This window comes from Pan troglodytes, chromosome 10 (genome assembly GCF_028858775.2).
Source record: "Pan troglodytes isolate AG18354 chromosome 10, NHGRI_mPanTro3-v2.0_pri, whole genome shotgun sequence".
NCBI classification, from domain to species: Eukaryota; Metazoa; Chordata; class Mammalia; order Primates; family Hominidae; genus Pan; species Pan troglodytes.
Window position 1 is genome coordinate 131,891,927 of NC_072408.2, and position 23,280 is coordinate 131,915,206.

At 49.0% G+C, this 23,280-nt stretch overlaps 1 protein-coding gene across 9 annotated transcripts in view; it reads left to right on the plus strand.

Moving 5' to 3' along the window:
* Window positions 1-4,890: 4,890 nt before the first annotated feature.
* The window catches only part of AACS (acetoacetyl-CoA synthetase), a 76,964-nt gene continuing 58,574 nt past the window's right edge, over window positions 4,891-23,280 (plus strand). For 3 of the 9 annotated variants that reach the window (XM_016924612.4, XM_016924611.4, XM_054664707.2), the window contains exons 1-3: window positions 4,893-5,247; window positions 13,407-13,510; window positions 16,005-16,125. In XM_016924612.4, coding sequence (XP_016780101.1) covers window positions 5,115-5,247; window positions 13,407-13,510; window positions 16,005-16,125 — 358 coding nt within the window. In that variant the 5' untranslated portion in view covers window positions 4,893-5,114. Of the gene's footprint in view, window positions 5,248-13,406; window positions 13,511-16,004; window positions 16,126-21,757; window positions 21,876-23,280 lie in introns of all 9 variants that reach the window. The other 6 variants (XM_063785295.1, XM_063785297.1, XM_063785296.1 and 3 more) reach the window with 5 other exon arrangements.

Genomic DNA, 23,280 nt, shown 5'->3' on the forward strand with positions numbered 1-23,280 from the left:
AACGGGGGAGGAAGGGAGAAAAGCAATAACAAACAAAAGAACAATCCTGGAAAATTGATATAGGCCACATTACCCTCCAGTCCATACATCAGTAGGCAGGGATGAAAATGTCTTATGTTTGTAAATAGGTTGCTGTTATTTTCTTCTGAAGTTTAAGTTGTCTAGCTTCAGTTTGCAGGGCTTTATGAAAGCATAGCTTAGTTTTTGGTGACTCCAAATTAGAAAAAATGGGAAAAAAGAAGAAAAAAAATTGAAAACGTTATTTTGCAGGCTTGTAGTCACGAAAAATTAGAATTTGGTCCAAACTGTAGACAATAATAAAATTGAAAAACATTAAGCAAGACTAGAATCTAACAACAGGTGTACTATAGTTTTTGAAACATAATTTTTCTCTCTCCAGTTTCCCATTTTTACTAAGGACAAATAATGGTACGACTTATTTGCTTTATTATACTTGGCCTGATTATTTGTATACAATGCTGCAAGAATAATGTATATTTTTTAACATAGGCTTTTAAATTGGCTTTGATGGAACTTTGTTCCATAGAAGGAATCTCAGATGAGACATTTTAAAGCTGAGTCCAGGCATGGATTCGTACCATCAAATACCTATGAATTGGTTGAATCCCTTTCCTCTTGAGGTTCCAAGATAAACCTGGAGTTCTTGGACCTGTCAGAAAGTGACATTGTTTACTTACCACAGGTCAGGAATCCTGTACAGGGACTGTGTAGGCAGAGGTATGAGGCCAGTTTTTCCAAGGGGCTTTTATTTGCTCCATAAGTCAAGTTTGATCCCTTAAAGGAAAGCACACCATTCCAGTCAAAGCCTTGTTTCTCCAACTGTGTCCTGTTACAAATGAAAACAGGTTCTTACTGCACTTATGCAATTAACTGTATTGTTGTAAGTTAAGAATACTCACAAATAGTTTCCAAAATTTTGTAGAAATCAGGTAGAGAGAAACAAATATGCTCCAAATTTTGTTCATAGTCGTATCCTATACTCAATTGTTAAAAGCTATAAATAGCTTAAAAGTTTTCTTTACTCAGAAAAACAAAAAGATCAGCAATGTTTTAAGCAAAAAGTTAAAAAGATTACAGATTATTTCAGACTTCTTTTTTTTTTTTTAGACAGAGTTTCCCTCTTGTTGCCCAGGCTGGAGTGTAATGGTGTGATCTTGGCTCAGTGCAACCTCTGCCTCCTGTGTTCAAGTGATTCTTCTGCCTCGGCCTCCTGAGTAGCTGGGATTATAGGCATGCGCCGCCATGCCCAGCTAATTTTGTATTTTTAGTAGAGACGGGGTTTCTCACTGTTGGTCAGGCTGGTCTTGAACTCCCAACCTCAGGTGATCTGCCTGCCTCGGCCTCCCAAAGTGCTGGGATTACAGGCGTGAGCCACCGCGCCCGGCCAGGACTACCTACCTCTTAACTGGATCTCTGAGCTCTGGGCAGAGCCCACATTGAATCCTGGGTCTCCAAAAAGGGAGAATTATTTTGAAGTTAGACCATGTGATGCTTTTACAGTACACTTAAATTTTTTTTTTTTTTAACAAAGATATTTCTTTTTTTTTTTTTTTTTGAGACAGAGTCTCATTCTGTTGCCCAGGCTGGAGTGCAGTGGCACGATCTCGGCTCACTGCAAGCACCGCTTCCCGGGTTCATGCCATCCTCCTGCCTCAGCCTCCTGAGTAGCTGGGATTGCAGGCACCCGCCACCACGGCTGGCTAATTTTTTGTATTTTTAGTACAGATGGGGTTTCACCGTGTTAGCCAGGATGGTCTCGATCTCCTGACCTTGTGACCCATCCGCCTTGGCCTCTGAAGTGCTGGGATTACAGGCATGAGCCACCGTGCCTGGCCAACAGACATTTCTAAGTGTCTAAACTACACTCTTCCTTAAAAACCCCAGAGTAGCATCTGTTGCAATAGCTGTTAATGAAAAAAACAGAATTCAGTCAACTGAGAAAAACAAAAACAAAAAAACCTTTGCTCTAAAAAAAAAGCATCAGTTCCTAGGAGAGAAAAACAAAAACAAAAACATGATAGCCTTTTAAATACAAACACGAGCACATGCGCACACACATCTTGGATGTTAGCTTTTAATGAAGCTGACTTTTAACCATTGAGCTCCTTTAAAAAAATCTTTTTAAAATCTCATTACTATATTTCTGTTAGGACAAATTGCTGCTATTTCAGAAGTACCAAGTAGCAAACCAGAAAGGACTTGATTTAGGAACTAAATCTAGGCTGTCGTGGTTAGAAAAAGCAGGCAGAGCCTTAGCTATGGAACTGCAGCTTGGGGCAACAGCCATTGCTTTCACTTTGGCCTGGCTAGCAAAAAGGTGGCCTTATGTAAATAAAGCCCCTTTAGTAGTTAAAATCAAACATCTTTCCTCTTTTAATATTTTTCTTTTGCTGGTTGTTTTCTCCCCCTACCAGGCCACGTGTGTGTGTGTGTGTGTGTGTGTGTGTGTGTGTGAATTTAGCCACTTTAGAGTCCTTGTTCCCAGCAATTTGGAACTTTCCTTTTGATTTGATCAAGTCAGATATAGTTGATCAAACCCAATGGGAAAAGACCAAAGCAACAACAAAAACAGAGACAAACAAGCAACCAAAAAAGCATTTAAGCCAAACAAAAAATGGCACAACTTATATGATCACTGAGCACGCTCTAATGGTAAGGATAAATTAATGTTAGAGGAAAGGGGTCCCGATCCAGACACCAAGAGAGAGTTTTTGGATCTCACGCAATAAAGAATTCAAGGCGAGTCTACAGAATAAAGCAAATGCAAGTTCATTAGGAAAGTAGAGGAATAAAAGGATGGCTACTCCATAGACAGAGCACCCTGAGGGGTGCTGGTTGCCCATTTTCATGGTTATTTCTTGATGATATGCTAAACAAGGGGTGGACTATTCATGCCTCCTCTTTTTAGATGATATAGAGTAACTTCCTGACATTGCCATGGCATTTGTAAACTGTCATGGTGCTGATGGGAGTGTAGTAGTGAAGTCAAGCAGAGGTCACTCTCATCACCACCTTGGTTTTGGTAGGATTTAGCCGGCTTTTTTACTGCAACCTGTTTTATCAGCAAGGTGTTTATGACTTGTATTTTGTGCCGACCTCCTGTCTCATCCTGTGACTTAGAATGCCTTCACTGTCTGGGAATGGAGCCTAGTAGATCTCAGCCTCATTTTACCCAGCCCCTACTCAAGATGGAGTTGCTCTGGTTCAAATGCCTCTGACATTAAGACCAGCTGGTTGTTAACCTTAACTTTAGCCAAGACAAACCCCAATTCAGTTACTTACCTAGGGATGGGTCTTAGGCTGTAGACTGTTCTCTACCATTCTAGAAGCAGGAAAAAAGACTTCATCTTCCCTGTTGGAAGCGAGCTCAAACTCCATAAAGGAGTTACCTGCCTTCCATTGTCATGGAAACAGGAAACCTTGCCTTCCTTGTTGGAAGCAAGTAAAACGGCAAAGAAAAGAGTTGTACAGCAAAATAAACTTTAGATCTCCACCAAATTTTGGGAGATCAGAGAGGCTCTGGAGCGGGTGCTCTCAGACCTGGGCTCACTCCTGTAATCCCAGCACTTTGGGAGGCCGAGGCGGGTGGATCACCTGAGGTCAGGACTTCAAGACCAGCCTGGCCAACATGGTGAAATCCCGTCTCTACAAAAATGCAAAAATGAGCCGGGCTCGGTAGCTCACGCCTGTAATTCCAGCACTTTGGGAGGCTGAGGCGGGCGGATCACCTGAGGCCGGGAGTTGGAGACCAGCCTGACCAACATGGAAAAACCCTGTCTCTACTAAAAATACAAAATTAGCCAGGCGTGGTGGCACATGCCTGTAATCCCAGGTACTCGAGAGGCTGAGGCAGGAGAATTGCTTTAACCTGGGAGACGGAGGTTGCCGTGTGCCGAGATCTCGCAATTGCACTCCAGCCTGGGTAACAAGAGCGAAACTCCGTCTCAAAAAACCAAAACAAACAACAACAACAACAACAAAAAACACGAAAAATTAGCTAGGCATCATGGCGTGCGCCTGTAATCCCAGCTACTCAGGAGGCTGAGGCAGGAGAATCGCTTGAACCTGGGAAGCAGAGGTTACAGTGAGCTGAGATTGGGACATTGCACTCCAGCCTGGGCGACTGAGTGAGACTCAAAAAAAAAAAAAAAAAAAAAAAAAAAGCAAAGGCTGGGAGGGGGCCTTCCAGGTCATAGGTAGATAAGGGACAAATGGCTGCATTCTTTTGAGTTTTCAATTAGCCTCTGCAAAGGAGGCAATCAGGTGTGCATTTAACTCAGCAGAGGGGTGACTTTGAATAGAATGGGAGGCAGGTTAGCCCTAAGCAGTTCCCAGCTTTTCTTTTCCCTTTAGCTTAGTAGTGGGGCCCCAAAATTTATTTTCTTTTCACAAATGTGTATTTTAATACCCATTGGCATACTATGTATATTATTGTATTATACTATGACATTATCTTGTGTATGTACACGATGTACTTATTTGTTAATCGTCTCCCGTCCTCCTCACACCTGTACCCCTCCTCTCCTGTTGACAGAGGGCAAGAATTTTGTTTTGTTCGCTGCTGTATCCGCAAAGCTCCCAAAGTCCTCCGAATGCCGCAGGCTCTCAGTAAAGACCTGCAGGAAGAAATAGCGAATGAATGATGTACACGTGTAGGAAACAGCGGGCTCGGACGCCTGGCTTCTCCGGCTGCCCTAACGCCCTCCAGCTCCAGGTGAGGTCGGGGAGCTGGGGCCAAGGCACGTGAGCGCCCCTCACCCCCACGCCCCCCGGCCGCGGGCGCTGGAGCCTGCGGCTGCGAGCACTCCTTTGAGCGGCGCTGCACTCAGCGGAGGGTTACAGGCGGGAGGGCGGGGCCTGGAAGGGGGCGGGGATTCGAGGCGGGGCCTGCGGGGCGGGGCCTGGGCCAAGTGGCCCGCAGGAGGCGGCGGCGGCCGTTCAGTCCCTTGTTCCCCGCCGCCGCCGCCGTCGCTGACCCAGCCCGCCAGGCGCTCCTGACCGTCGCTTCCTCCGGTCCCAGGTCCCCGGCCCTCGCCTCAGCCCCGGCCCCTGGTCCCCAGCCCTCGTCGCAGCCCCGGCCGCCCGCCGCCGCCATGTCCAAGGAGGAGCGCCCCGGTCGGGAGGAGATCCTGGAGTGCCAGGTGATGTGGGAGCCTGACAGTAAGAAGAACACGCAGATGGACCGCTTCCGGGCGGCTGTGGGCGCCGCCTGCGGCCTGGCGCTGGGTGAGAGTCGGGCGCGCGGCCGGGCCTGCGGGGGATGGGCGGGAGCCGTGCAGGGTGGTTGGGTGGTCTCCCCATGGCTAGTTTCACGCTTCTGGGGCTGGAGGAGCCACTTGATGGCGGGGAGGCCTTCTGACTGCGGGGTTCCCCCCAGTCTTGGGGAACATCACCCCTCCACAGCACCTCCTGGCACTTCCTGACTCTGCAGCGTCTCCTCTGCATGTGGGGGTCACCCTCTCCCCGGGAGTGTCACCCCTCGGGAGGGCCAGCTGCCTGTTGACCGTGTGACCCCTTGCTAGGCTTTCCTACCTGTGAGGTGCTCCCTGGAGTCTTCCCCCGGACATAGGGCCTTTTTGACTTGCAGCTCTTCCTCTGTTTGTGGGGGTCCCTTGCCAGTCCCCAGTGCCGTGCACTCTGTCCCCCTGACCTCCCTCATCTCCAGCTGCCCCTGCTGGAGGCCAGCACCTAGCAGGATGGTCAGGCAGGAGGCCCTGTCCACGTGTCTACACTCCCAGCCCCCAAACAGAACCTAGTAAAAGACTCTCTTTCCACCCATCACCTTGAACCTCAGAAACTGCCTCTCTCGGTGCGGGTGGGGCAAAGGCTCCTTCTCCGTGGGGTAACCGCTCCGGGTGCTCTTCCTGAGCTCTAGCTGGCTTGCCCAACTACCAGCTCCACCCCTCCACCCTGCCTCCCCTAGGTATTCCTAGGGGATTTTTTTTTTTTTTTTTTTTTTTTTTTTGAGACAGTTTCTCTCTCGTTGCCCAGGCTGGAGTGCAATGGCGAGATCTCGGCACACTGCAACCTCCGCCTCCCGGGTTCAAGTGATTCTCCTGCCTCAGCCTCCCGAGTAGCTGGGATTACAGGCATACACCACCACGCCTGGCTAATTTTGTATTTTTAGTAGAGACGGAGTTTCTCCATGTTGGTCAGGCTGGTCTCGAACTCCTGACCTCAGGCGATCCGATCGCCTTGGCCTCCCAAAGTGCTGGGATTACAGGTGTGAGTCACGGCGCCCGGCCTCCTAGGGGATTTTTAACTCATGGTCTCCCCTCCTCACCCCCTCCGCTGGCGCAGGGACTCCCTTGTTTCTGTTGGTGGCGTCACTGTTCTTGCTCAGGCTCACAGGGATGGACACCCCAGTCACCTGTGGCACCAGAAGTCTTCTGCCACAGCCCCATGTCGCTCACATCTCCTCCTTTGCAACCCCTTGTCAGGGGTTCTGGGGCCTCCTTTCCTCCTCACCAAACAGTGGTTGGTTTTCCTGCTTCCTGCTTTTCCACCCATTTGCATCCTGCTTGCTTTGCCAGAGTAATCTTGAAGCATACAGGTCTTACTTTGTCACTCCTTGGCTCAGAAGTTCTCAGTGGTTCCTTGTTGACCACAAAATCGCAGACGGCTGCCTGGCAGCTTCCAGGCCCTCCACAGCAGTGGGGAGCTTCCACAGAGTCATTTTCCTAGGCTAACCCAGAGCTGTTCCTCTCCTTCCCTTCCTCTCCCTTGGAGACAGGTGTAGTCTGTTGCCCCAGGGGCTTCTGGACAGCAGTTGGTAAATGAGTATGTGTTGGATTAGGGCAGCCTGGAGACTCCTGGAAGAAGCAGGAGGCTGCCATGTGGGATTATGTTCTTCCTCTGTGTCACCTTGCCTTGATTCCATCTGTTTCCTCTGCCAGCAATAACAGAATGCTGGTCTGGTGCCTGTCTAGCCCTGATGTTATGAAATAATTTCAGATCGGGCAGCCCTGTTAGATGGGTGAAACCACCTTCCTCCGTGGGAAGTGTTGAAGAGAAGGGATTTGTAATCTGACTATCTGGATTTTTTTTTTTTTTTTTTTAAGTCTCGCTTTTCTCCCCCAGGCTGGAGTGCGACGGCGCAATCTCGGCTCATTGCAACCTCTGCCTCCTGGGTTCACGCAGTTCTCCTGCCTCAGCCTCCCGAGTAGCTGGGATTACAGGTGCCTGCCACTATGCCCGGCTAATTTTTGTATTTTTAGTAGAGACGGGGTTTCACCATGTAGGCCAGGCTGGTCTAGAACTCCTGACCTCAGGTGATCCACCTGTCTCGGCCTCCCAAAGTGCTGGGATTACAGGTGTGAGCCACCGTGCTCGGCCGACTACCTGGATTTTGAACTAGCTCTACCACTTACCAGCTGTGTGATCAGTAGGAAGTCATTGGATCTCTTCATGCCTCGTTTCCTCATCTGTAAAATGGGCATAACAGGACCTGAGTTATTGAGTGGGTGTGCAGGTGACAGGAGATGGTCAAGCCCAGTGCTCAGCTCTGCCCTGGGTCCCTGGGGTTGTGGAGTAAACATGAGCAAGTGCTGGGAGGGCCCGAGCATGGCTGCGGAGCTCCTTTCCCTCCTTCAGGGCTCTCAGACTGGTGGCCCATGGGCCAGGTCTCATCTCCAGACACACTGTTGAGTTGCCTGCATTTAAAAGTTAGGAGAGGGGGCTGGGCGTGGTGGCTCACACCTGTAATCCTAGCACTTGGAGAAGCTGAGATGGGTGGATCTTTTGAGCCTAGGAGTTTGAGACCAGCCTGGGCAACATGGTGAAACCCCCATCTCTACGAAAAATACAAAAAATTATCTGGGCGTGGTGGCATGCGCCTGTAGTCCCAGCTACTCTGGAGACTAAGGCGGGAGGGTTGCTGGAGCCCAGGAGGTGGAGGTCGCAGTGAGCCGAGATCTCGCCACTGCACTGCAGCCTGGGCGACAGAGTAAGACTCTGTCTCAAATAAATAAAAGTTGGGAGACCATATATGAAAAGCAAGCTTTCCAACCTCTGAGATCCCCAAGGCCTGTCATGCTGGGTCTGCATTCCCAACGTGGCAGCATTGTCCGGAGCTGAGTGAGGCCCCTCCCTTTAGTTTGGAGGAGGGCATTTAGCACTGTTTTTGTCCTTTTCTCCTCTTACCACTCTTGAAGGTGATTTCCACCTGACTCTCCCCTTTCATATTCCTGGCCCTGGAGGCTTTGGGCTTTGCTTGAAGATCCAGCTCAAATGCTATCTTCTTTTTGATTATTCTCTTTGAATATTTCTGCCTTCCCTCTTCTCTCCAAGCACATGTAATTTGGGCTTTCATTCTGCCCTGCCTTTTTGTGTATTTGTGAGCATTCTTTTTTTTTTTTTGAGATGGAGTCTCGCTCTGTCACCCAGGCTGGAGTGTGGTGGCGCGATCTCGGCTTACTGCAACCTCCGCCTCCCGGGTTCAAGCAATTCTCCTGCCTCAGCCTCCTGATTAGCTGGGATTACAGGCATGCAACACCAAGCCCGGCTAATTTTTTTGTATTTTTAGTAGACACGGGGGTTTCACCATATTGGCCAGGCTGGTCTCGAACTCCTGACCTTGTGATCCACCCACCTCGACCTCCCAAAGTGCTGGGATTACAGGCGTGAGCCACCGTGCCCGGCTGTGAGCATTCTTATTGCTTAAAGACAGTGCCCGCGAACTCGTATCCTCTCCTCTGTGTCCCAGCAGAGGCTCACTTGTAACCTGTATACAGTATGGGGCCATGCTTTGGACTGGATGTCAGTAGAGAGCAAGGCACACATCCTCAGCAGCCTTGCTCCAGCCCTGCAGGCTTCAGGGAGGAAGGGAGGGGCATTCCCCACTCCGGCCGCCTCTCCGTGAGCCCGTCTTCCCAGACCAAGGTTGGCAGGAAGTTTCTATCCCTGCATTTTGGGAGGCTCTGGTAGGGTTACCCACCCTCTTTTCCACTGCCAGAACCACAGGTTGGTTGGTTCTTGTCACTGCTTCCAGCTGAAGCCACCTGTGCACTCCCTGCACATCCACGTGGGGCTCTGGGGTCCTCTGATGCAGACTTCCTTGGGGTCGGCTGCAGCTCCAGCCTGGCATATGTGCCTGTGATTCCAGGCCTCTAGCAAGCTCTGGCAGACATGCTGCATGTACTAGCCCTCTGTAATTAGGAGGCAGGGAGGTGGCACCAGTTTCAAAGGCATGCTCTTTTGGAGGACTGTGCCAAGTGTCCTTCTGTGTACCACAAGCTGCACGTCGGCTCTCTGTGCAAGCGGCTGGGATGGAGTTTGCCAACAAATAGAAGGCTTGGGCCCTGTTCTCAAATAGCTCCGGGTGGCTAGGGGAGAGAGCTCATGTGAAGATAGTGCCACAAGTTAGTGGACGCTGGGCATTCCACGAATGGGGCATTGGTGTTGACATTCTGAGTACTGCACTGTTGTATGACAGATGCACCTGACGGCTGTAACTTCAGAAGAATGTGTGTTCAGAGTTCCAAGCTAAGGAATCTAGGAGTGGCCAACCTGGATTTATTCCTTGTCTATGAGGAACATCTGAACCCCCGGCCCATCCCGTGGAATGCAAGCTCTACAGGGAGATTGAGGCCCTTTCTTTTGGATTAAGTAAAGGTTACCAGGTGGAAGTTGCTAGGGGAGGGTGCTAAGTGAAGGTGCTGTATCAACTGCGTGCATTTTACAATCGGTTGCGGTTCTCCTGTCCAGCCTGCTGCCCCCAGACCATCCCTGTAGGTAAGTTTCCAATAAACCCTGTGTCTGGCTCACTGCTTCCAGATCTCTGGAATCTGGTGCCATCTATTGGAGTTAATAGGGGTCCAGCACAACAGCAGTGTGCTGGGTTTAGCAGAGAATGCGGTTTAGAAGGGCGGATAGCCTGTAATCTCAGCTACTTGGGCAGCAGGGGCAAGAGGATTGCTTGAGTCCAGGACTTAGAGGCTGCAGTGAGCTATGATCATGCCACTGCACTCCAGCCTGGGCAGAAGAGTAAGATCGTGTCTCTAAGAAAATGAATAATAAAAAAGGGGCAGATAAAATCTTCAGCTAAGATTTGAAGGTGTAGGCTGGCCAAGATTCTCGCAGGTGGAGAGGAAGAAGGGCTGAAAATTCAGAAGCCTGTAGGGACCAGACAGGTGCCCAAGATAATAATAGTTACTATTTAGTGAGCTCTCTCTATATGTCGGGCTCCATCTGGCACCTGATATGTATCAACTAATGTAATCCCGTCAGTAATCCTACCAAGTAGGTGGTAGTAGTAGCCCCATTTCACAGCTGAACAAACCAAGGCACGAAGTCTCAGTTAAGACTTTGTAGCTGTAGGCAGTGGAGCTGTAGTCTGCCGTCTGGTTAGTTGTCGTTGCCTCTGGCATTTGCCTGAGGGCCCGATGAGGCAGCTGTTCCCAGTTCTAGCTAATCCTCACTATGTGGTGTGGACAATGCATTTGTTACCTATTGCTGGTGACAAATCAGCCCAAAAGTTAGCGACTTAAAACAAGAATAAACCTTTATCACCTCTGAGTTTCTGTGGGTCAGGACTGGGGAGTGGCTAGTTGGGTGGTTCTGGCTCAGGGTCCCTGAGGGGCTGCAGTGGGAACACACCCGTCCCCAAGAGCTCACTCACATGGCGGTAAGTTAGTGCTGGTGGTGGCAGCAAGGTAGTGCAGGAGACATCTGCCATATGCCACCTAGGACTGCGTGAGCATCCTCACTGGCTTCTCCTGGAGCAGGTGACCCAAGAGAGCCATGTGGCTGCAGTGGCCATTACAACCTGGCCTTGGAACTCACGTTTGGCCACTTCCACAATACCCTGTTGGTGACACAGATCAGCCCTCTCAGGTTGGGAAGGGGATCATAGAGGGCCGTGAATGCCTGGAGGTGACAATTAGTGGCTGATGACCACAGTCAGGTACTCACTCTTCTCAGGAGAAGCCGGAGTTTCATTTAAAAATGGATTTATGTGCTTGCTTTGGCAGCACATATACTAGGTAGAAAAATTTGCATGATCCCTGCACAAGGTGGAGATGCAAATTCACGAAGTAGCCCATAAAAAAGCAAGAACAGGCTTTTAAGTGTGAGCAGCTTGCACAGGCTGAATCAGACCTGGGCTTGTGGTTGCAGCGTCCTCCCTGGTAGAGGCGGGGAGCGTGGGAGCAGAAGAGTGTGTCTGAAGAGTCGCATTTGATGAGAGGGCTGAGTTGCTGACAGTGGGAAAGTTTCCACCTGAAGTCGGCCACTTTTGCTGTCATCTCTCAGGGTCCTTGTGGTGTCAGGAGGCCATTGTGGCTGCATCCTTCCAGATTCATGGGGCTGGCCACGTCTGCCTTCCTTAGTGATGCTGTTGGCGAATGCACTTTTGTGATAGACTTTTTTGTTGTTGTTGTTGTTGACAGAGTTTCGCTCTTGTTGCCCAGGCTGGAGTGCAGTGGCACGATCTCGGCTCACTGCAACCTCCACCTCCTGTGTTCAAGAGATTCTCCTGCCTCAGCCTGCCAGGTAGCTGGGATTATAGGCATGCACCACCACACTTAGCTAATTTTTTGTATTTAGTAGAGATGGGATTTCACCATGTTGGTCAGGCTGGTCTCAAACTCCTGACCTCAAGCAATCCACCCACCTCGGCCTCCCAAAGGGTTGGGATTACAGGCGTGAGCCACCGCTCCTGGCCTTTTTTTTTTTTTTTTTTTTTTTTAAATGGGGTCTCACTCTGTCACCCACCCAGGCTGGAGTGCAGTGGTGGGATCATAGCTCACTGCAGACTTGAGCTTCTGGGCTAAAGCGATCCTCTCAGCTGTCCCTGCCCCAGTTCTTGTGATCCCTCCTTGTCCAACATAACTGAGGACCATTCCTGGACACCACAGTCAGAGGGGACACTGCTGAAGGGCAGGGAGCATCGTGTCTCTTCCTCTCTTCCCCACCGGGGCTGGGAACAGTGAGGTTGGGCAAGCTTGACTTCACTGATGGCAGCGAGATAATTCAGCTCAGCAGTTGTATTATGCCTTTTCCCCCATTCCTGATACCTCATTGGCCATCTTCCTGTTATGTTATTATATCCTTGCCAGTCTCTGCCTTCCTGGAGCCCCAGCAAGGCTGTGCTTTGAAACAGAAGCACTGTATGGCTTCCCTTGGTCCCCGATAGAATAAAATTCTCCTATCCCTAAGGACTGATTGGCTCACTGTGGCCAATCCACTTGGATCCTAGGCAGTTGAGAGGGTAAAGGGTCTTCAGCAAGGCTGGGGTTAGTTTTTCAGTGAAGTCACATTTCCTTTAGGAGTTAAATACATCTCTTTGTGTCAAGTTTCCAGCTCATGTCTTGATGGTGGGGAAAAGTTATTTTGAGTATAACTGAGTGGAATCTGCAAGGGGGAACTCCCCTGGGCATAAAAAGTTAGACTGTTGTGGAATAAAAGGAGGGAGACCTTTTACCATGTAACTTTTTTTTTTTTTTTTTTTTTTTGAGACGGAGTTTCGCTCTGTTGCCCAGGCTAGAGTGCAGTGGCGTGATCTCGGCTCACTTCATCCTCGGCCTCCCAGGTTTAAGCAGTTCTCTGCCTCAGCCTCCCACGTAGCTGGGATTACAGGCACCCACCACCATGCTCGGCTAATTTTTTTTTTATTTTTAGTAGAGATGGGGTTTCACTATTTTGGCCAGGCTGATCTTGAGCTCCTGACCTCGTGATCCACCTGCCTCGGCCTCCCAAAGCACTGGGATTACAGGCGTGAGCCACCGCGTCCGGCCTCCATATAACTTTTTACACTTTCGTAATTTTGAGTCTTGTGAACATATTGCTTATTCAAAAATCGAAATAAGTAGTAACACCCCCCAACGTTATACTGGCCTTGAGAAGTCATCAACAGACTACCAGTTTTGAACTTCTGGGTTTTCCAGTGTATCGACTATAAATTTCCTAAGGTTGTATGGTATAATAATGGTGAACTCCTAATGCCATGGTGGTAATTTCCAAGGCCCTGTTCTAAGCACTTTCTACATGTGCTCATTTAAATCCTCACAACAGCCCTGTGGCTGGAGGGGGATTATTAATTATCCCCATTTTGCACTTGCCTGAGGTCACAAAGCTAATAAGTGGCAGAACCAGGATTTGAACCCAGGCATTCGGGCTCTAGAGTCTATGTTCTTAGGCATGGTAGTTAAGATATAAAATCACTGAAGATGACTCAAAACATCACCGCCTCAGCTTTTGTTCTTTTTGGGGACTAGTGGTGTTGGGTTTGCGTCAATACAAATTAAGCTCCTTCCTCCCCCAGACCATTTCTCCTCAGATGAATTTGGCTCGCTTGGACATGCTCAAGGCTCCTGAGGTGTGTCCATCTTATTAATGGATTGCCAAGATTTCCCTTCTAAGGTTAATCTGAGCGATTTCATTTTTAGAGAGTTACGATGACTTGTACCATTGGTCCGTTGAGTCATATTCAGACTTCTGGGCAGAGTTCTGGAAATTCAGTGGAATTGTCTTCTCATGTGTGTATGATGAGGTAAGTAGAGACTTTCCGTGGATATCATCTCTTTTTGTGGTCGTGCTTCAAAGTGAAATGCTAATTTTGGGGAATACTGAATCGTATCTCCTTTTTACAACCTCATACAGGTGGGAAAAAGTCATTGCCCTAGAGAACTGGCATTAAATTGTCACAGACCTCATCGAGAACTTTGCAGCCTGTTAATCCTCTGTTGTATGGGGACCCCAGGCCCTGTCCTGGGAACTTGAGTGATCCTAAATAGTAGTTTTGTTTGTTTGTTTGTTTTTAATTTTTAAATATTTGGGGCTGGGTGCAGTGGCTCACACCTATAATCCCAGCACTCTGACAGACCAAGATGGGAGGATCCCTTGAGCTCAGGAGTTTGAGTGCAGGCTAGGCAACATAGCAAGACCCCGTCTTCAAAAAAATAAATTAGCTGGTCGTGGTGGTGCATGCCTGTGGTCCCACCTACTCAGGAGGCTGAGGTGGGAGGATCGGTTGAGCCCAGGAGGTTGAGGCTGCAGTGAGCTGTGACTGTGCCACTGCACTCCAGCCTGGGCAATAGAGCCAGACCCTGTCTCAAAAAAAAAGGTTTAATTATGTTAAAATACATATATCATAAACTATTATGTAACCATCTTAACTATTTTAAACTGTACACTTCAGTGATGTTAAGTACATTTACATTGTTGTAGTTTTTTTTTTTTTTTTTGAGATGGAGTCTTGCTCTATTGCCCAGGCTGGAGTGCAGTGGGGCCATCTTAGTATACTGCAACCTCCACCTCCCAGGTTCTAGCAGTTCTCCTGCCTCAGCCTCCTGAGTAACGGATTACAGTCATGCACCACCACGCCTGGCTAATTTTTGTATTTTTAGTAGAGACAGGGTTTTGCCATGTTGCCCAGGCTGGCCTCAAACTCCCAACCTTGGGTGATCCACCCGCCTCAGCCTCTCAAAGTGCTGGGATTACAGGCATTAGCCACCATGCCTGGCCACATTGTCATAGTTTTTTTTTTTTTGAGATGGATTCTTGCTCTTTTGCCAGGCTGGAGTGCAGTGGTGTGATCTCGGCTCACTGCAACCTTCAACTCCCTGGTTCAAGTGATTCTCCTGCCTCACCCTCCCGAGTAGCTGGGATTACAGGCATGCGCCACCACGCCCAGCCAATTTTTGTATTTTTAGTAGAGATGGGGTTTCACCATGTTGGCCAGGATGGTCTCAATCTCCTGACCTCATGATCTGCCCGCCTCAGCCTTCCAAAGTGCTGGGATTACAGGCATGAGCCACCGTGCCTGGCATTAGTTTTTTAAACTATTAGAAGTTTCGTTCTTTATTTTTCTTTGAGACCGAATCTCGCTTTTGTCACCCAGGCTGGAGTGCATCTCGGCTCACTGCAACCTCCACCTCCTGGGTTCAGGTGATTCTCTTGCCTCAGCCTCCTGAGTAGCTGGGATTACAGGCGCCCGCCACCACGCCCGGCTAATTTTTGCATTTTTAGTAGAGATGGGGTTTCACCATGTTGGCCAGGCTGGTCTTAAACTCCTGACCTCAGGTGATCCGCCTGCCTTGGCCTGCCAAAGTGCTGGGATTACAGGTGTGAGCCACTGTGCCCAGCTGGAGTTTTTTTTTTTTTTTGAGATGGAGTCTCGTTCTGTCCCCCAGGCTGGAGTGCAGTGGCGTGATCTTGGCTCACTGCAAGCTCCGCCCCCCGGGTTCACACCATTCTCCTGCCTCAGCCTCCCCAGCAGCTGGGACTACAGGCACACGCTGGCATGCCTGGCTAATTTTTGTATTTTTAGTAGAGATGGAGTTTCACCGTGTTAGCCAGGATGGTCTCGAGCTCCTGACCTTGTGACCCGCCTGCCTCGGCCTCCCAAAGTGCTGGGATTACAGGCGTGAGCCGCTGCACCTGGCTGGAGTTTTGTTATTTTTTTAACCTGCAGCTTAGAAAAAACTTTTCAATTCCTTACACTGTAAATCAATAAATATCGGGAAAAAGGGAGTCCTGCCATTCAAAGTTGAATTCATTGTCTCCTTGGGGCAAACCATTTTGAAATGTTGATCTTTTGGGACTTTGACAATAAAAGTCAAGGTTCCAGCACTCCAAGGAAGGAAGCAAAGGCTGAAACCCCCAAAAGTTGTAGGCAAGGGGCAGGTGGTCCTGGAGCTTGCTCTCCTGGTTTCCATGCGTCTGGGCAGAGCCTGACGTGTTGGGTGTCGTCTTGGTCTCCAGGATCTCTCACTGAGTAGGTGTTTAATGAGTATTTGTGGAACACATATGTTACTGAGGATGGTTGTTTTCCGTTGGCATTAATCCCTACTTTCAGTTTCTAGCTTTTAGGCCAGTTCAGAGTTCAGTCCATAAAATGATTTAAAAATGCTCTGGGCCAATGAGTGAGCTGGTTTCCTGGGAAGCAGAACCACTTTTGCTGATTTGTGACATAGTCTCATGTTTTGCTGATCTGTAGCGTAGTCTCATGTGTGTGCGTCTTGGTTTGTTGTCATTCTCTATAGGTTGTGGACACATCGAAAGGAATCGCAGATGTCCCCGAGTGGTTCAAAGGCAGTCGGCTCAACTATGCAGAAAACCTCCTGCGGCACAAAGAGAATGACAGAGTTGCCCTTTACATTGCAAGTAAGTCCTGATGGCGAGAGCTGGGATTTCCTCCGTGGAAGTTCTAGATGGTGCATGCATGCGGTGCCACATATTTGGAGAGATAGGATTTCCAAACCATATGTTGGCACCTTTCTGATGTAATTAAGATTTCTGTCGACTTTATTTTTGCTGGGGAGGGGAAAGGGCCAGTGTGTGGTCATGCTTTATGGGCAAAATGGAGATACTCAGTATTAAGTAACTAGCTGTGTCACACAGAAAGTTAATGATGGAACTGTAACTAGAATCTCTTCCCATTGGCTTTTCCTTTTAAAATAAAGTTGAGGCTGGGTGCAGAGGCCGGGTGTGGTGGCCCAGGCTGGAGTGCACTGGCATGATCATGGATGGCTCACTGCGGCCTCAATCTCCCAGGCTCAAGCAATCCTCCCACCTCAGCTTCCTGAGTAGTTGGGACTATAGGCACACACCACTATGCATGGCTGATTTTTTTTTTTTTTTTTTTTTTAGTAGAGACGGGGTCTTGCTATGTTGTCCAGGGAGGTCTTGAAATCTTGGGCTCAAGCAGTCCTCTCATCTTGGTTTCCCAGAGTGTTGGGATTTCAGACATGAGCCACTGCACCCGGCCCCTGTGCAGCTTTTAAAAATTTATTATTATTTTTAAATTGTGTGTTCCACTTTGGGAGGCCAAGGTGGGCGGATCACGAGGTCAGGAGATCGAGACTGTCCTGGCTAACATGGTGAAACCCCGTCTCTACTGAAAATACAAAATATTAGCCAGGCGTGGTGGCGGGCGCCTGTAGTCCCAGCTACTCAGGAGGCTGAGGCAGGAGAATGGTGTGAACCCAGGAGGCGGAGCTTGCAGTGAGCTGAGATTGCGCCACTGCACTCCAGGCTGGGCGACAGAGTGAGACTCTGTCTCAAAAAAAAAAAAAAAAAAAATTGTATGTTCAGCAAGAGTTTATTGGACACTCATTGTGTCTAAGACATCTTGTAATGTAAGACTCAGAAATAAACTGAAGTCGTGTTCTGCCTCCAGAATATTACATTCTAATCATGGAAATAAGGCCAACATACACAGAAACAGTTGACAATCTATATTAAATGCCAAAATGAGTCTCCAAGTTGGCAATTTTTTTTTTTTTTTTTGAGATAGAATCTTCCTCTGTTGCCAAGGCTGGAATGCAGTGATCTCAGTTTGCTGCAACCTCTGCCTCCTGAGTTCAGGTGATTCTCCTGCCTCAGCCTCCCAAGTAGCTGGGATTACAGGCGAGCACCACCATGGCTGGCTAATTTTTGTAGTTTTAGTAGAGATGGGGTTTCCCCATGTTGGCCAGGCTGGTCTCGAACTCCTGACCTCAGGTGATTCCCCCCGCCTCGGCCTCCTAAAGTGCTGGGATTACAGGCGTGAGCCACCATGCCCGGCCCCAGTTGGCAATTTTTATTAGAAGCCAGAGAAAGATTAATTCACTGTGGTATAAAATACTCATCAGAAACTTCACTCACTCCCTAGATCAGCACAAGAAATCAAACCACTGGAAACAGGCAGTGAGTGGCCCTGCCCAGGCTACAGAGCAGGGCCTCCCTTCTGCCATCGTGGGAAGGACCAGCAGCCCCTGTGTAGTTGTTAAAGATCATGGCAGTCCAGTTCCCACCGAGACTTACTGGGACACATCTTCCAGGGCTGGGGTCCAGGCTTCCATGTATTTTCAAAGCCCATGGGCACTTCTGATGCACATTCCTGGTGAAGAGCCATGGAGCAATGTCTCGACGTACCATTTGGGGCTGGTCAGTGTTCCATTGCTGTTTTCCTTGGTTCTCAGCCTTGACATGGTCAGGGCAGAGTAGATAGGTGGTCTGGGGTCAGGGCTCTGACTGGCTCTCCCGTGCCCTTTGTGTGCCCACCTGTCTGTTACATCCATTTGTTCCTCAGATCTGTATTAAATGCCTTATTAGGGCTGGGTGCAGTGGCTCACGCCTGTAATCCCAGCACTTTGGGAGGCCGAGGCGGGCAGATCACCTGAAGTCAGGAGTTCGAGACCAGCCTGGCCAACATAGCGAAACCCATTTCTAATAAAAATACAAAAAATTAGCCAGGCGTGGTGGTGGGTGCCCATAATCCCAGCTACTCTGGAGGCTGAGGCAGGAGAATCGCTTGAACCCGGGAGGTGGAGGTTGCAGTGAGCCGAGATTATGCCATTGCCGTCCAGCCTGGGTGACAGAGCAAGACTCCGTCTCAAAAAAAAAAAAAAAAAAAAAAAAAAAAAATGCCTCCTCTGCAAGGAGACAAGCTGCCTGCCCTGGGAGACGCTGATGTTCCGGGGGGCAAAGCGTGGTGGTTTAACAATAAGTAAGAAAACATATGCTTGGAAGAATAAGTAAAGCATTGTGATGGGAAAGGGATGCTGGGGTGGGGTGCAGGGCTGTTTTAGACAGGGCTGCCAGGGAAAGCCTGTTTGGAGGAGTCTACGGAACTTGAAGAAGCCTTCCTCTGGCTGACCCCTGTACCTGGAATCTCCTCCCCGCACCTCTGCAGAAGTCGTGTTCCCAGGCACAGGGAGCAGCCAGAAGAAGGCCCTGGGCTGGAGGAGGCTCTGTGGCTGTGGGGAACAGCCAGGAAGGCTAAGCTGGAGGGCCTCGGTGGTGGGTCCAGGAGTGTGGGGAGGTGTGAGAGGGAGTGGGCCATCCTCAGGGTTCTGAGCAAGGGCTGGGTGATCCCGTGGTGACCTGGCTGCTGGGTGGAGAATGGGAAGGGATTGCATCATGGGAAAGGAGACTTAGGGGACTGCTCCGTGCTCCAGCTCTGCGTCCCCAGGGTCACCCCTCTGACAGGGTCTCACTCTATTGCCTAGGCTGGAGTGCAGTGGCACGATCGTGGCTCACTGCAGCCTCGACTTCCCAGGCTCAAGCGATCCTCCCACCTTAGCCTCCTGAGTAGCTGGGATCACAGGCATGCACCACTGTGTCTGGCTAATTTTTTTTTAAGTTTTATTGTAGAAATGAAGTTTTGCCATGTTACTCAGGCTGGTCTCGAACTCCTGAGCTCAAGCAATCCACCCGCTTTGGCCTCCCAAAGTGCTGGGATTACAGGCATGAGCCACCGCGTCCAGCCAGCTCTTTTCTTCCAAATGGCATATAATTCATATACCACAGAAATACCCTTTTAAAGCCTGCAGCTCAGTGGTTTTTAGCATTTTTCAAGAGGTTATGCAGCCACCACCCCTAGTTCCAGAACATTTCCATTTTCCGAAAGGAAACCCCATACCAATTAACAGTCACTCTCTGTTCCTGCCTCCCCCAGCTCCTGGCACCCACCTCTCTGCTTTCTTTCCTGGGTTTCCCTGTTCTGGACATTTTGTATAATTGGATCATACGATATATGGCCTTTTGTGATTGGCTGCTTTCGCTCAGCACAGTGTTACCAAGGTTCATCCACATTGTAGCATGGATCAGTACTTCATTCCTTTTATGTCCTAGTAATCTGCCACAGTACAGGCAGACCACATTTCGTTGATCCCTAAGAGGCTCCTATGAGACTGGCCTGCCTCAGGCACTGCAGTGCATGTGGGAACCTCCCTAGGGTGCCAACCCAGTCGCCTCTTTCGTAATCCTGAGAAGGAGAACGAGAACGCTGCGTCTCTTTTCTTTTCCTCGTCTCTTTAAATGTGTGTGCTTTAACCCAATGTCTCAGACACTTCATGAGCTCCTGGTTTCTCCTGTAAAGTGGGAACGGTCAAATGTGAATCCTTAAAAAAAACCCAAAAACCCAAAACTAAAAATCTAAACCTAAAAAACTAAAAATATATTGATGCCTAGTGATGAAATAAGCCAGTCTTCCCAGAACTTGTAATACGGGTGTCTGGGTGGAGACTGAACTGGGTGGGGTGTCTCTCTCTCTCTCTCTCTCTCTCTCTCTCTCTCTCTCTCTCTCTCTCTCTCTGTTATAAACAGTATTGGCTGAACCCAGCCAGTTGCCTTTTATTTTTTTAAACCCGGCCCTGTCTCGAGGGTGGGTTAAGGAGGTAGGGTTATAATTCTGTGTCTGTTTCACACCCCCTACCCCTTTACCTTAGCCTGTCTTCTCTTCACTCCCACCATCTCTTCTCTTTTAAGTATTTGAGCCCCCCTTTTTAAAATTATTTTTTATTTATTATTATTAATTTTTTATTTATTTTGAGACAGAGTCTAGCTCTGTCACCCAGGCTGGAGTGCAGTGGCTTGATCTCGGCTCACTGCAACTCTGCCTCCCAGGCTCAAGCGACTCCCCTGCCTCAGCCTCCCGAGTAGCTGGGACTACAGGTGCCCGCCACCACGCCCGGCTAATTTTTTGTATTTTTAGTAGAGATGGGGTTTCACCGTGTTAGCCAGGATGGTCTCGATCTCCTGACCTCGTGATCCACCCGCCTTGGCCTCCCAAAGTGCTGGGATTACAGGCGTGAGTCACTGTGCCTGGCCTTTTTATTTTATTTTATTTTGAGATGGAGTCTCGTTCTGTCACCCAGGCTGGAGTGCAGTGTTGTGATCACGGTTCACTGCAATCTCCACCTCCCCAGTTCAAGCCATCCTTCCACCTCAGCCTCCCGAGCAGCTAGGGTTGCACGTGTGCGCCACCATACTGGCTAATTTTTGTATTTTTAGTAGAGATGAGGTTTCTCACCATGTTGGCCAGGTTGGTCTTGAACTCCTGACCTCAAGTGATCCACCTGCCTCAGCCTCTGAAAGTGTTGGGATTACAGGCGTGAACCACCATGCCTGGCAGAGCCCCTTCTTTTAATGAGCTTTTCCCTTCCTTATACTTGCAGTGGGAATAAGGACCCTTATGCCAGTGATCACAGTTAGTTTACAAATCACATCCCTTACTTAAGCAGGGGCCTAAGCAGCCGATTATTGGCTTGGGGGCTTTAAGATCATTGTGGTTCGTTTTCTGCGTATTTTTCCTGACTTGTTCCTTACCCAGCTGGGTGCAGGTGCTCACGGAGCTCTGCTCCACGCTCACTCAGGCGTTCTCAGCAGAACTCATCTCTCCTATGGGTAATCCCCATCGAGGCCATGCAATGCCCTGCTTAAAAAAATACATACATGTGCACAATTGCCTTCATGCTCCAGCGAGTAGAGCAAACAACATGCATTAGCGCATCCGTGTTGAGATTGTTAGAACAGCTGCCTGCGCAGCACATTTTGCTTTTGAAGAGTAGCTATCAGCTTACCGAGTATTTTCACATGATGGAAAGTTTTCTGGGCTGGGAATGTGGGACAGGTAATGAAAAGGCTACCCCAGGGCAGCAAGGAAAGGATGAAGGGCAGACGCATACAACTCTAGGCAAATAGGAAAAAAAAAAAACGAGTTTTTTTTTGAGGTGGAATTTCACTCTTGTTGCCCAGGCTGGAGTGCAGTGGCGTCATCTTGGCTCACTGCAGCCTCCGCCTCCTGGGTTCAAGATATTCTTCTGTCTCAGCCTCCCAAGTAGCTGGGATGACAGGCACGTGCCAGCATGCCCAGCTAATTTTTGTATTTTTAGTAGAGAGGGGTTCCACCATATTGGCCAGGCTTGTCTTGAACTCCTGACCTCAAGTGATCCTCCCGCCTCCCAAAGTGCTGAGATTACAGGCATGAGCCACTGCGCCCGGCCTGATTTTTTTTTTTTTTTGGAGACAGGGTCTTGATTTGTTGCCCAGATTGGAGTGCAGTGGTGCAGTCACAACTCACTGTAGCCTTGACCTCTTGGGCTCAAGCAAGTCTACCACCTCAGCCTCCCAAGTAACTGGGACCACAGGTACGTGCCACTTTGCCTGGCTATTTCATTTTTTTTTTTTTTTTAAGAGATGGGGTCTCCCCATGTTGCCTAGGCTGGTCTCGAACTCCTGGGCTCAAGTGATCCTCCCATCTCAGCCTCCCAAAGTGCTGGGATTACAGGTGTGAGCTGTAACACCTGGCTGGAAAAAGCCAGATTTATGCCAAAGGGAAATTAGGATGTTTATTCACTTTCTAAAAAAGATAATTCGCCAGCACGGTGGCTCACACCTGTAATCCCAGCACTTTGGGAGCCTGAAGTGGGTGGATCACAAGGTCAGGAGTTCGAGACCAGCCTGGCCAACATGGTGAAAGCCTGTTGCTACTAAAAATACAAAAATTAGCTTGGTGTGGTGGCAGGTGCCTGTAGTACCAGCTACTCGGGAGGCTGAGGCAGGAGAATTGCTTGAACCTGGGAGGCGGAGGTTGCAGTGAGCTGAGATGGTGCCATTGCCCTCCAGCCTGGGCGACAGAGCGAGACTCTGTCTCAAACACACACAGACACACACACACACACACACACACACACACACACACACACACAGAGTTAATTCATGTTATAGAACTGAAAAGCGATGATCAATCAGGAGCAAAATATTTGCATCAAGGGTAATGGTCAAAAGAGTAACTTCTATACTGTAGAAATTATCTTCAAATCATTTTCCTGTACCTTCACAACACTGAGTCTTACTTGTATTAGTTATCTTTCCATGTCATAGATTTCCTGAAAGCCATAGCTTAGAACAAACATTTCTTACCTCCCAGTTTCTGTGGGTTATAAATCCAGCAGTGGCTTAGCTGGGTGATCACTCATCAAGTTGCAGTGAGGATGCTGGCAGGGGTTGCAGGCATCTGAAGGCTTGACTGAGGCTAGAGGAACCACATCCAAGATGGTACGCTCACGTGGCTGTTGGTGGGAGGCCTCGTTCCTCCTCCTGTGGGCTGCCTCCTCCAGAGGCTTCCTCAGTGACCTCACAGCATGGCCGCTGGCATCCCCTAGAGTGAGCCAGATGGGAACTGCAGTGTCTCTTATGACCACAGCTCAGAAGTCATTGTCATTTCCACAGTAACCCATCGATTTCCCAGGTCAGGTGTGAATACCAGCGGGCAGAGGTCACTGGGGGGCCATTGTGGAGGCCGGCTACACACTGTCCCTTCCCATTTGTACAGTCTGTTAGGCGAAAATTGGTATCTTTCTGTTTTAACATACATTTCTTTGATAACTGGGGTGGTTGATCGTTTTATTTTTTTATTTTTTTCTGTACTATCAAAGTTTTTGACAGTAAGCTTGTGTCACTTTTAATCTTCTAAAAAATTATACTACTGAGCAATAAAAGAAGTGAATTTTTTTGTTTGTTTGTTTGTTTGTTTGAGACAGAGTCTCACTC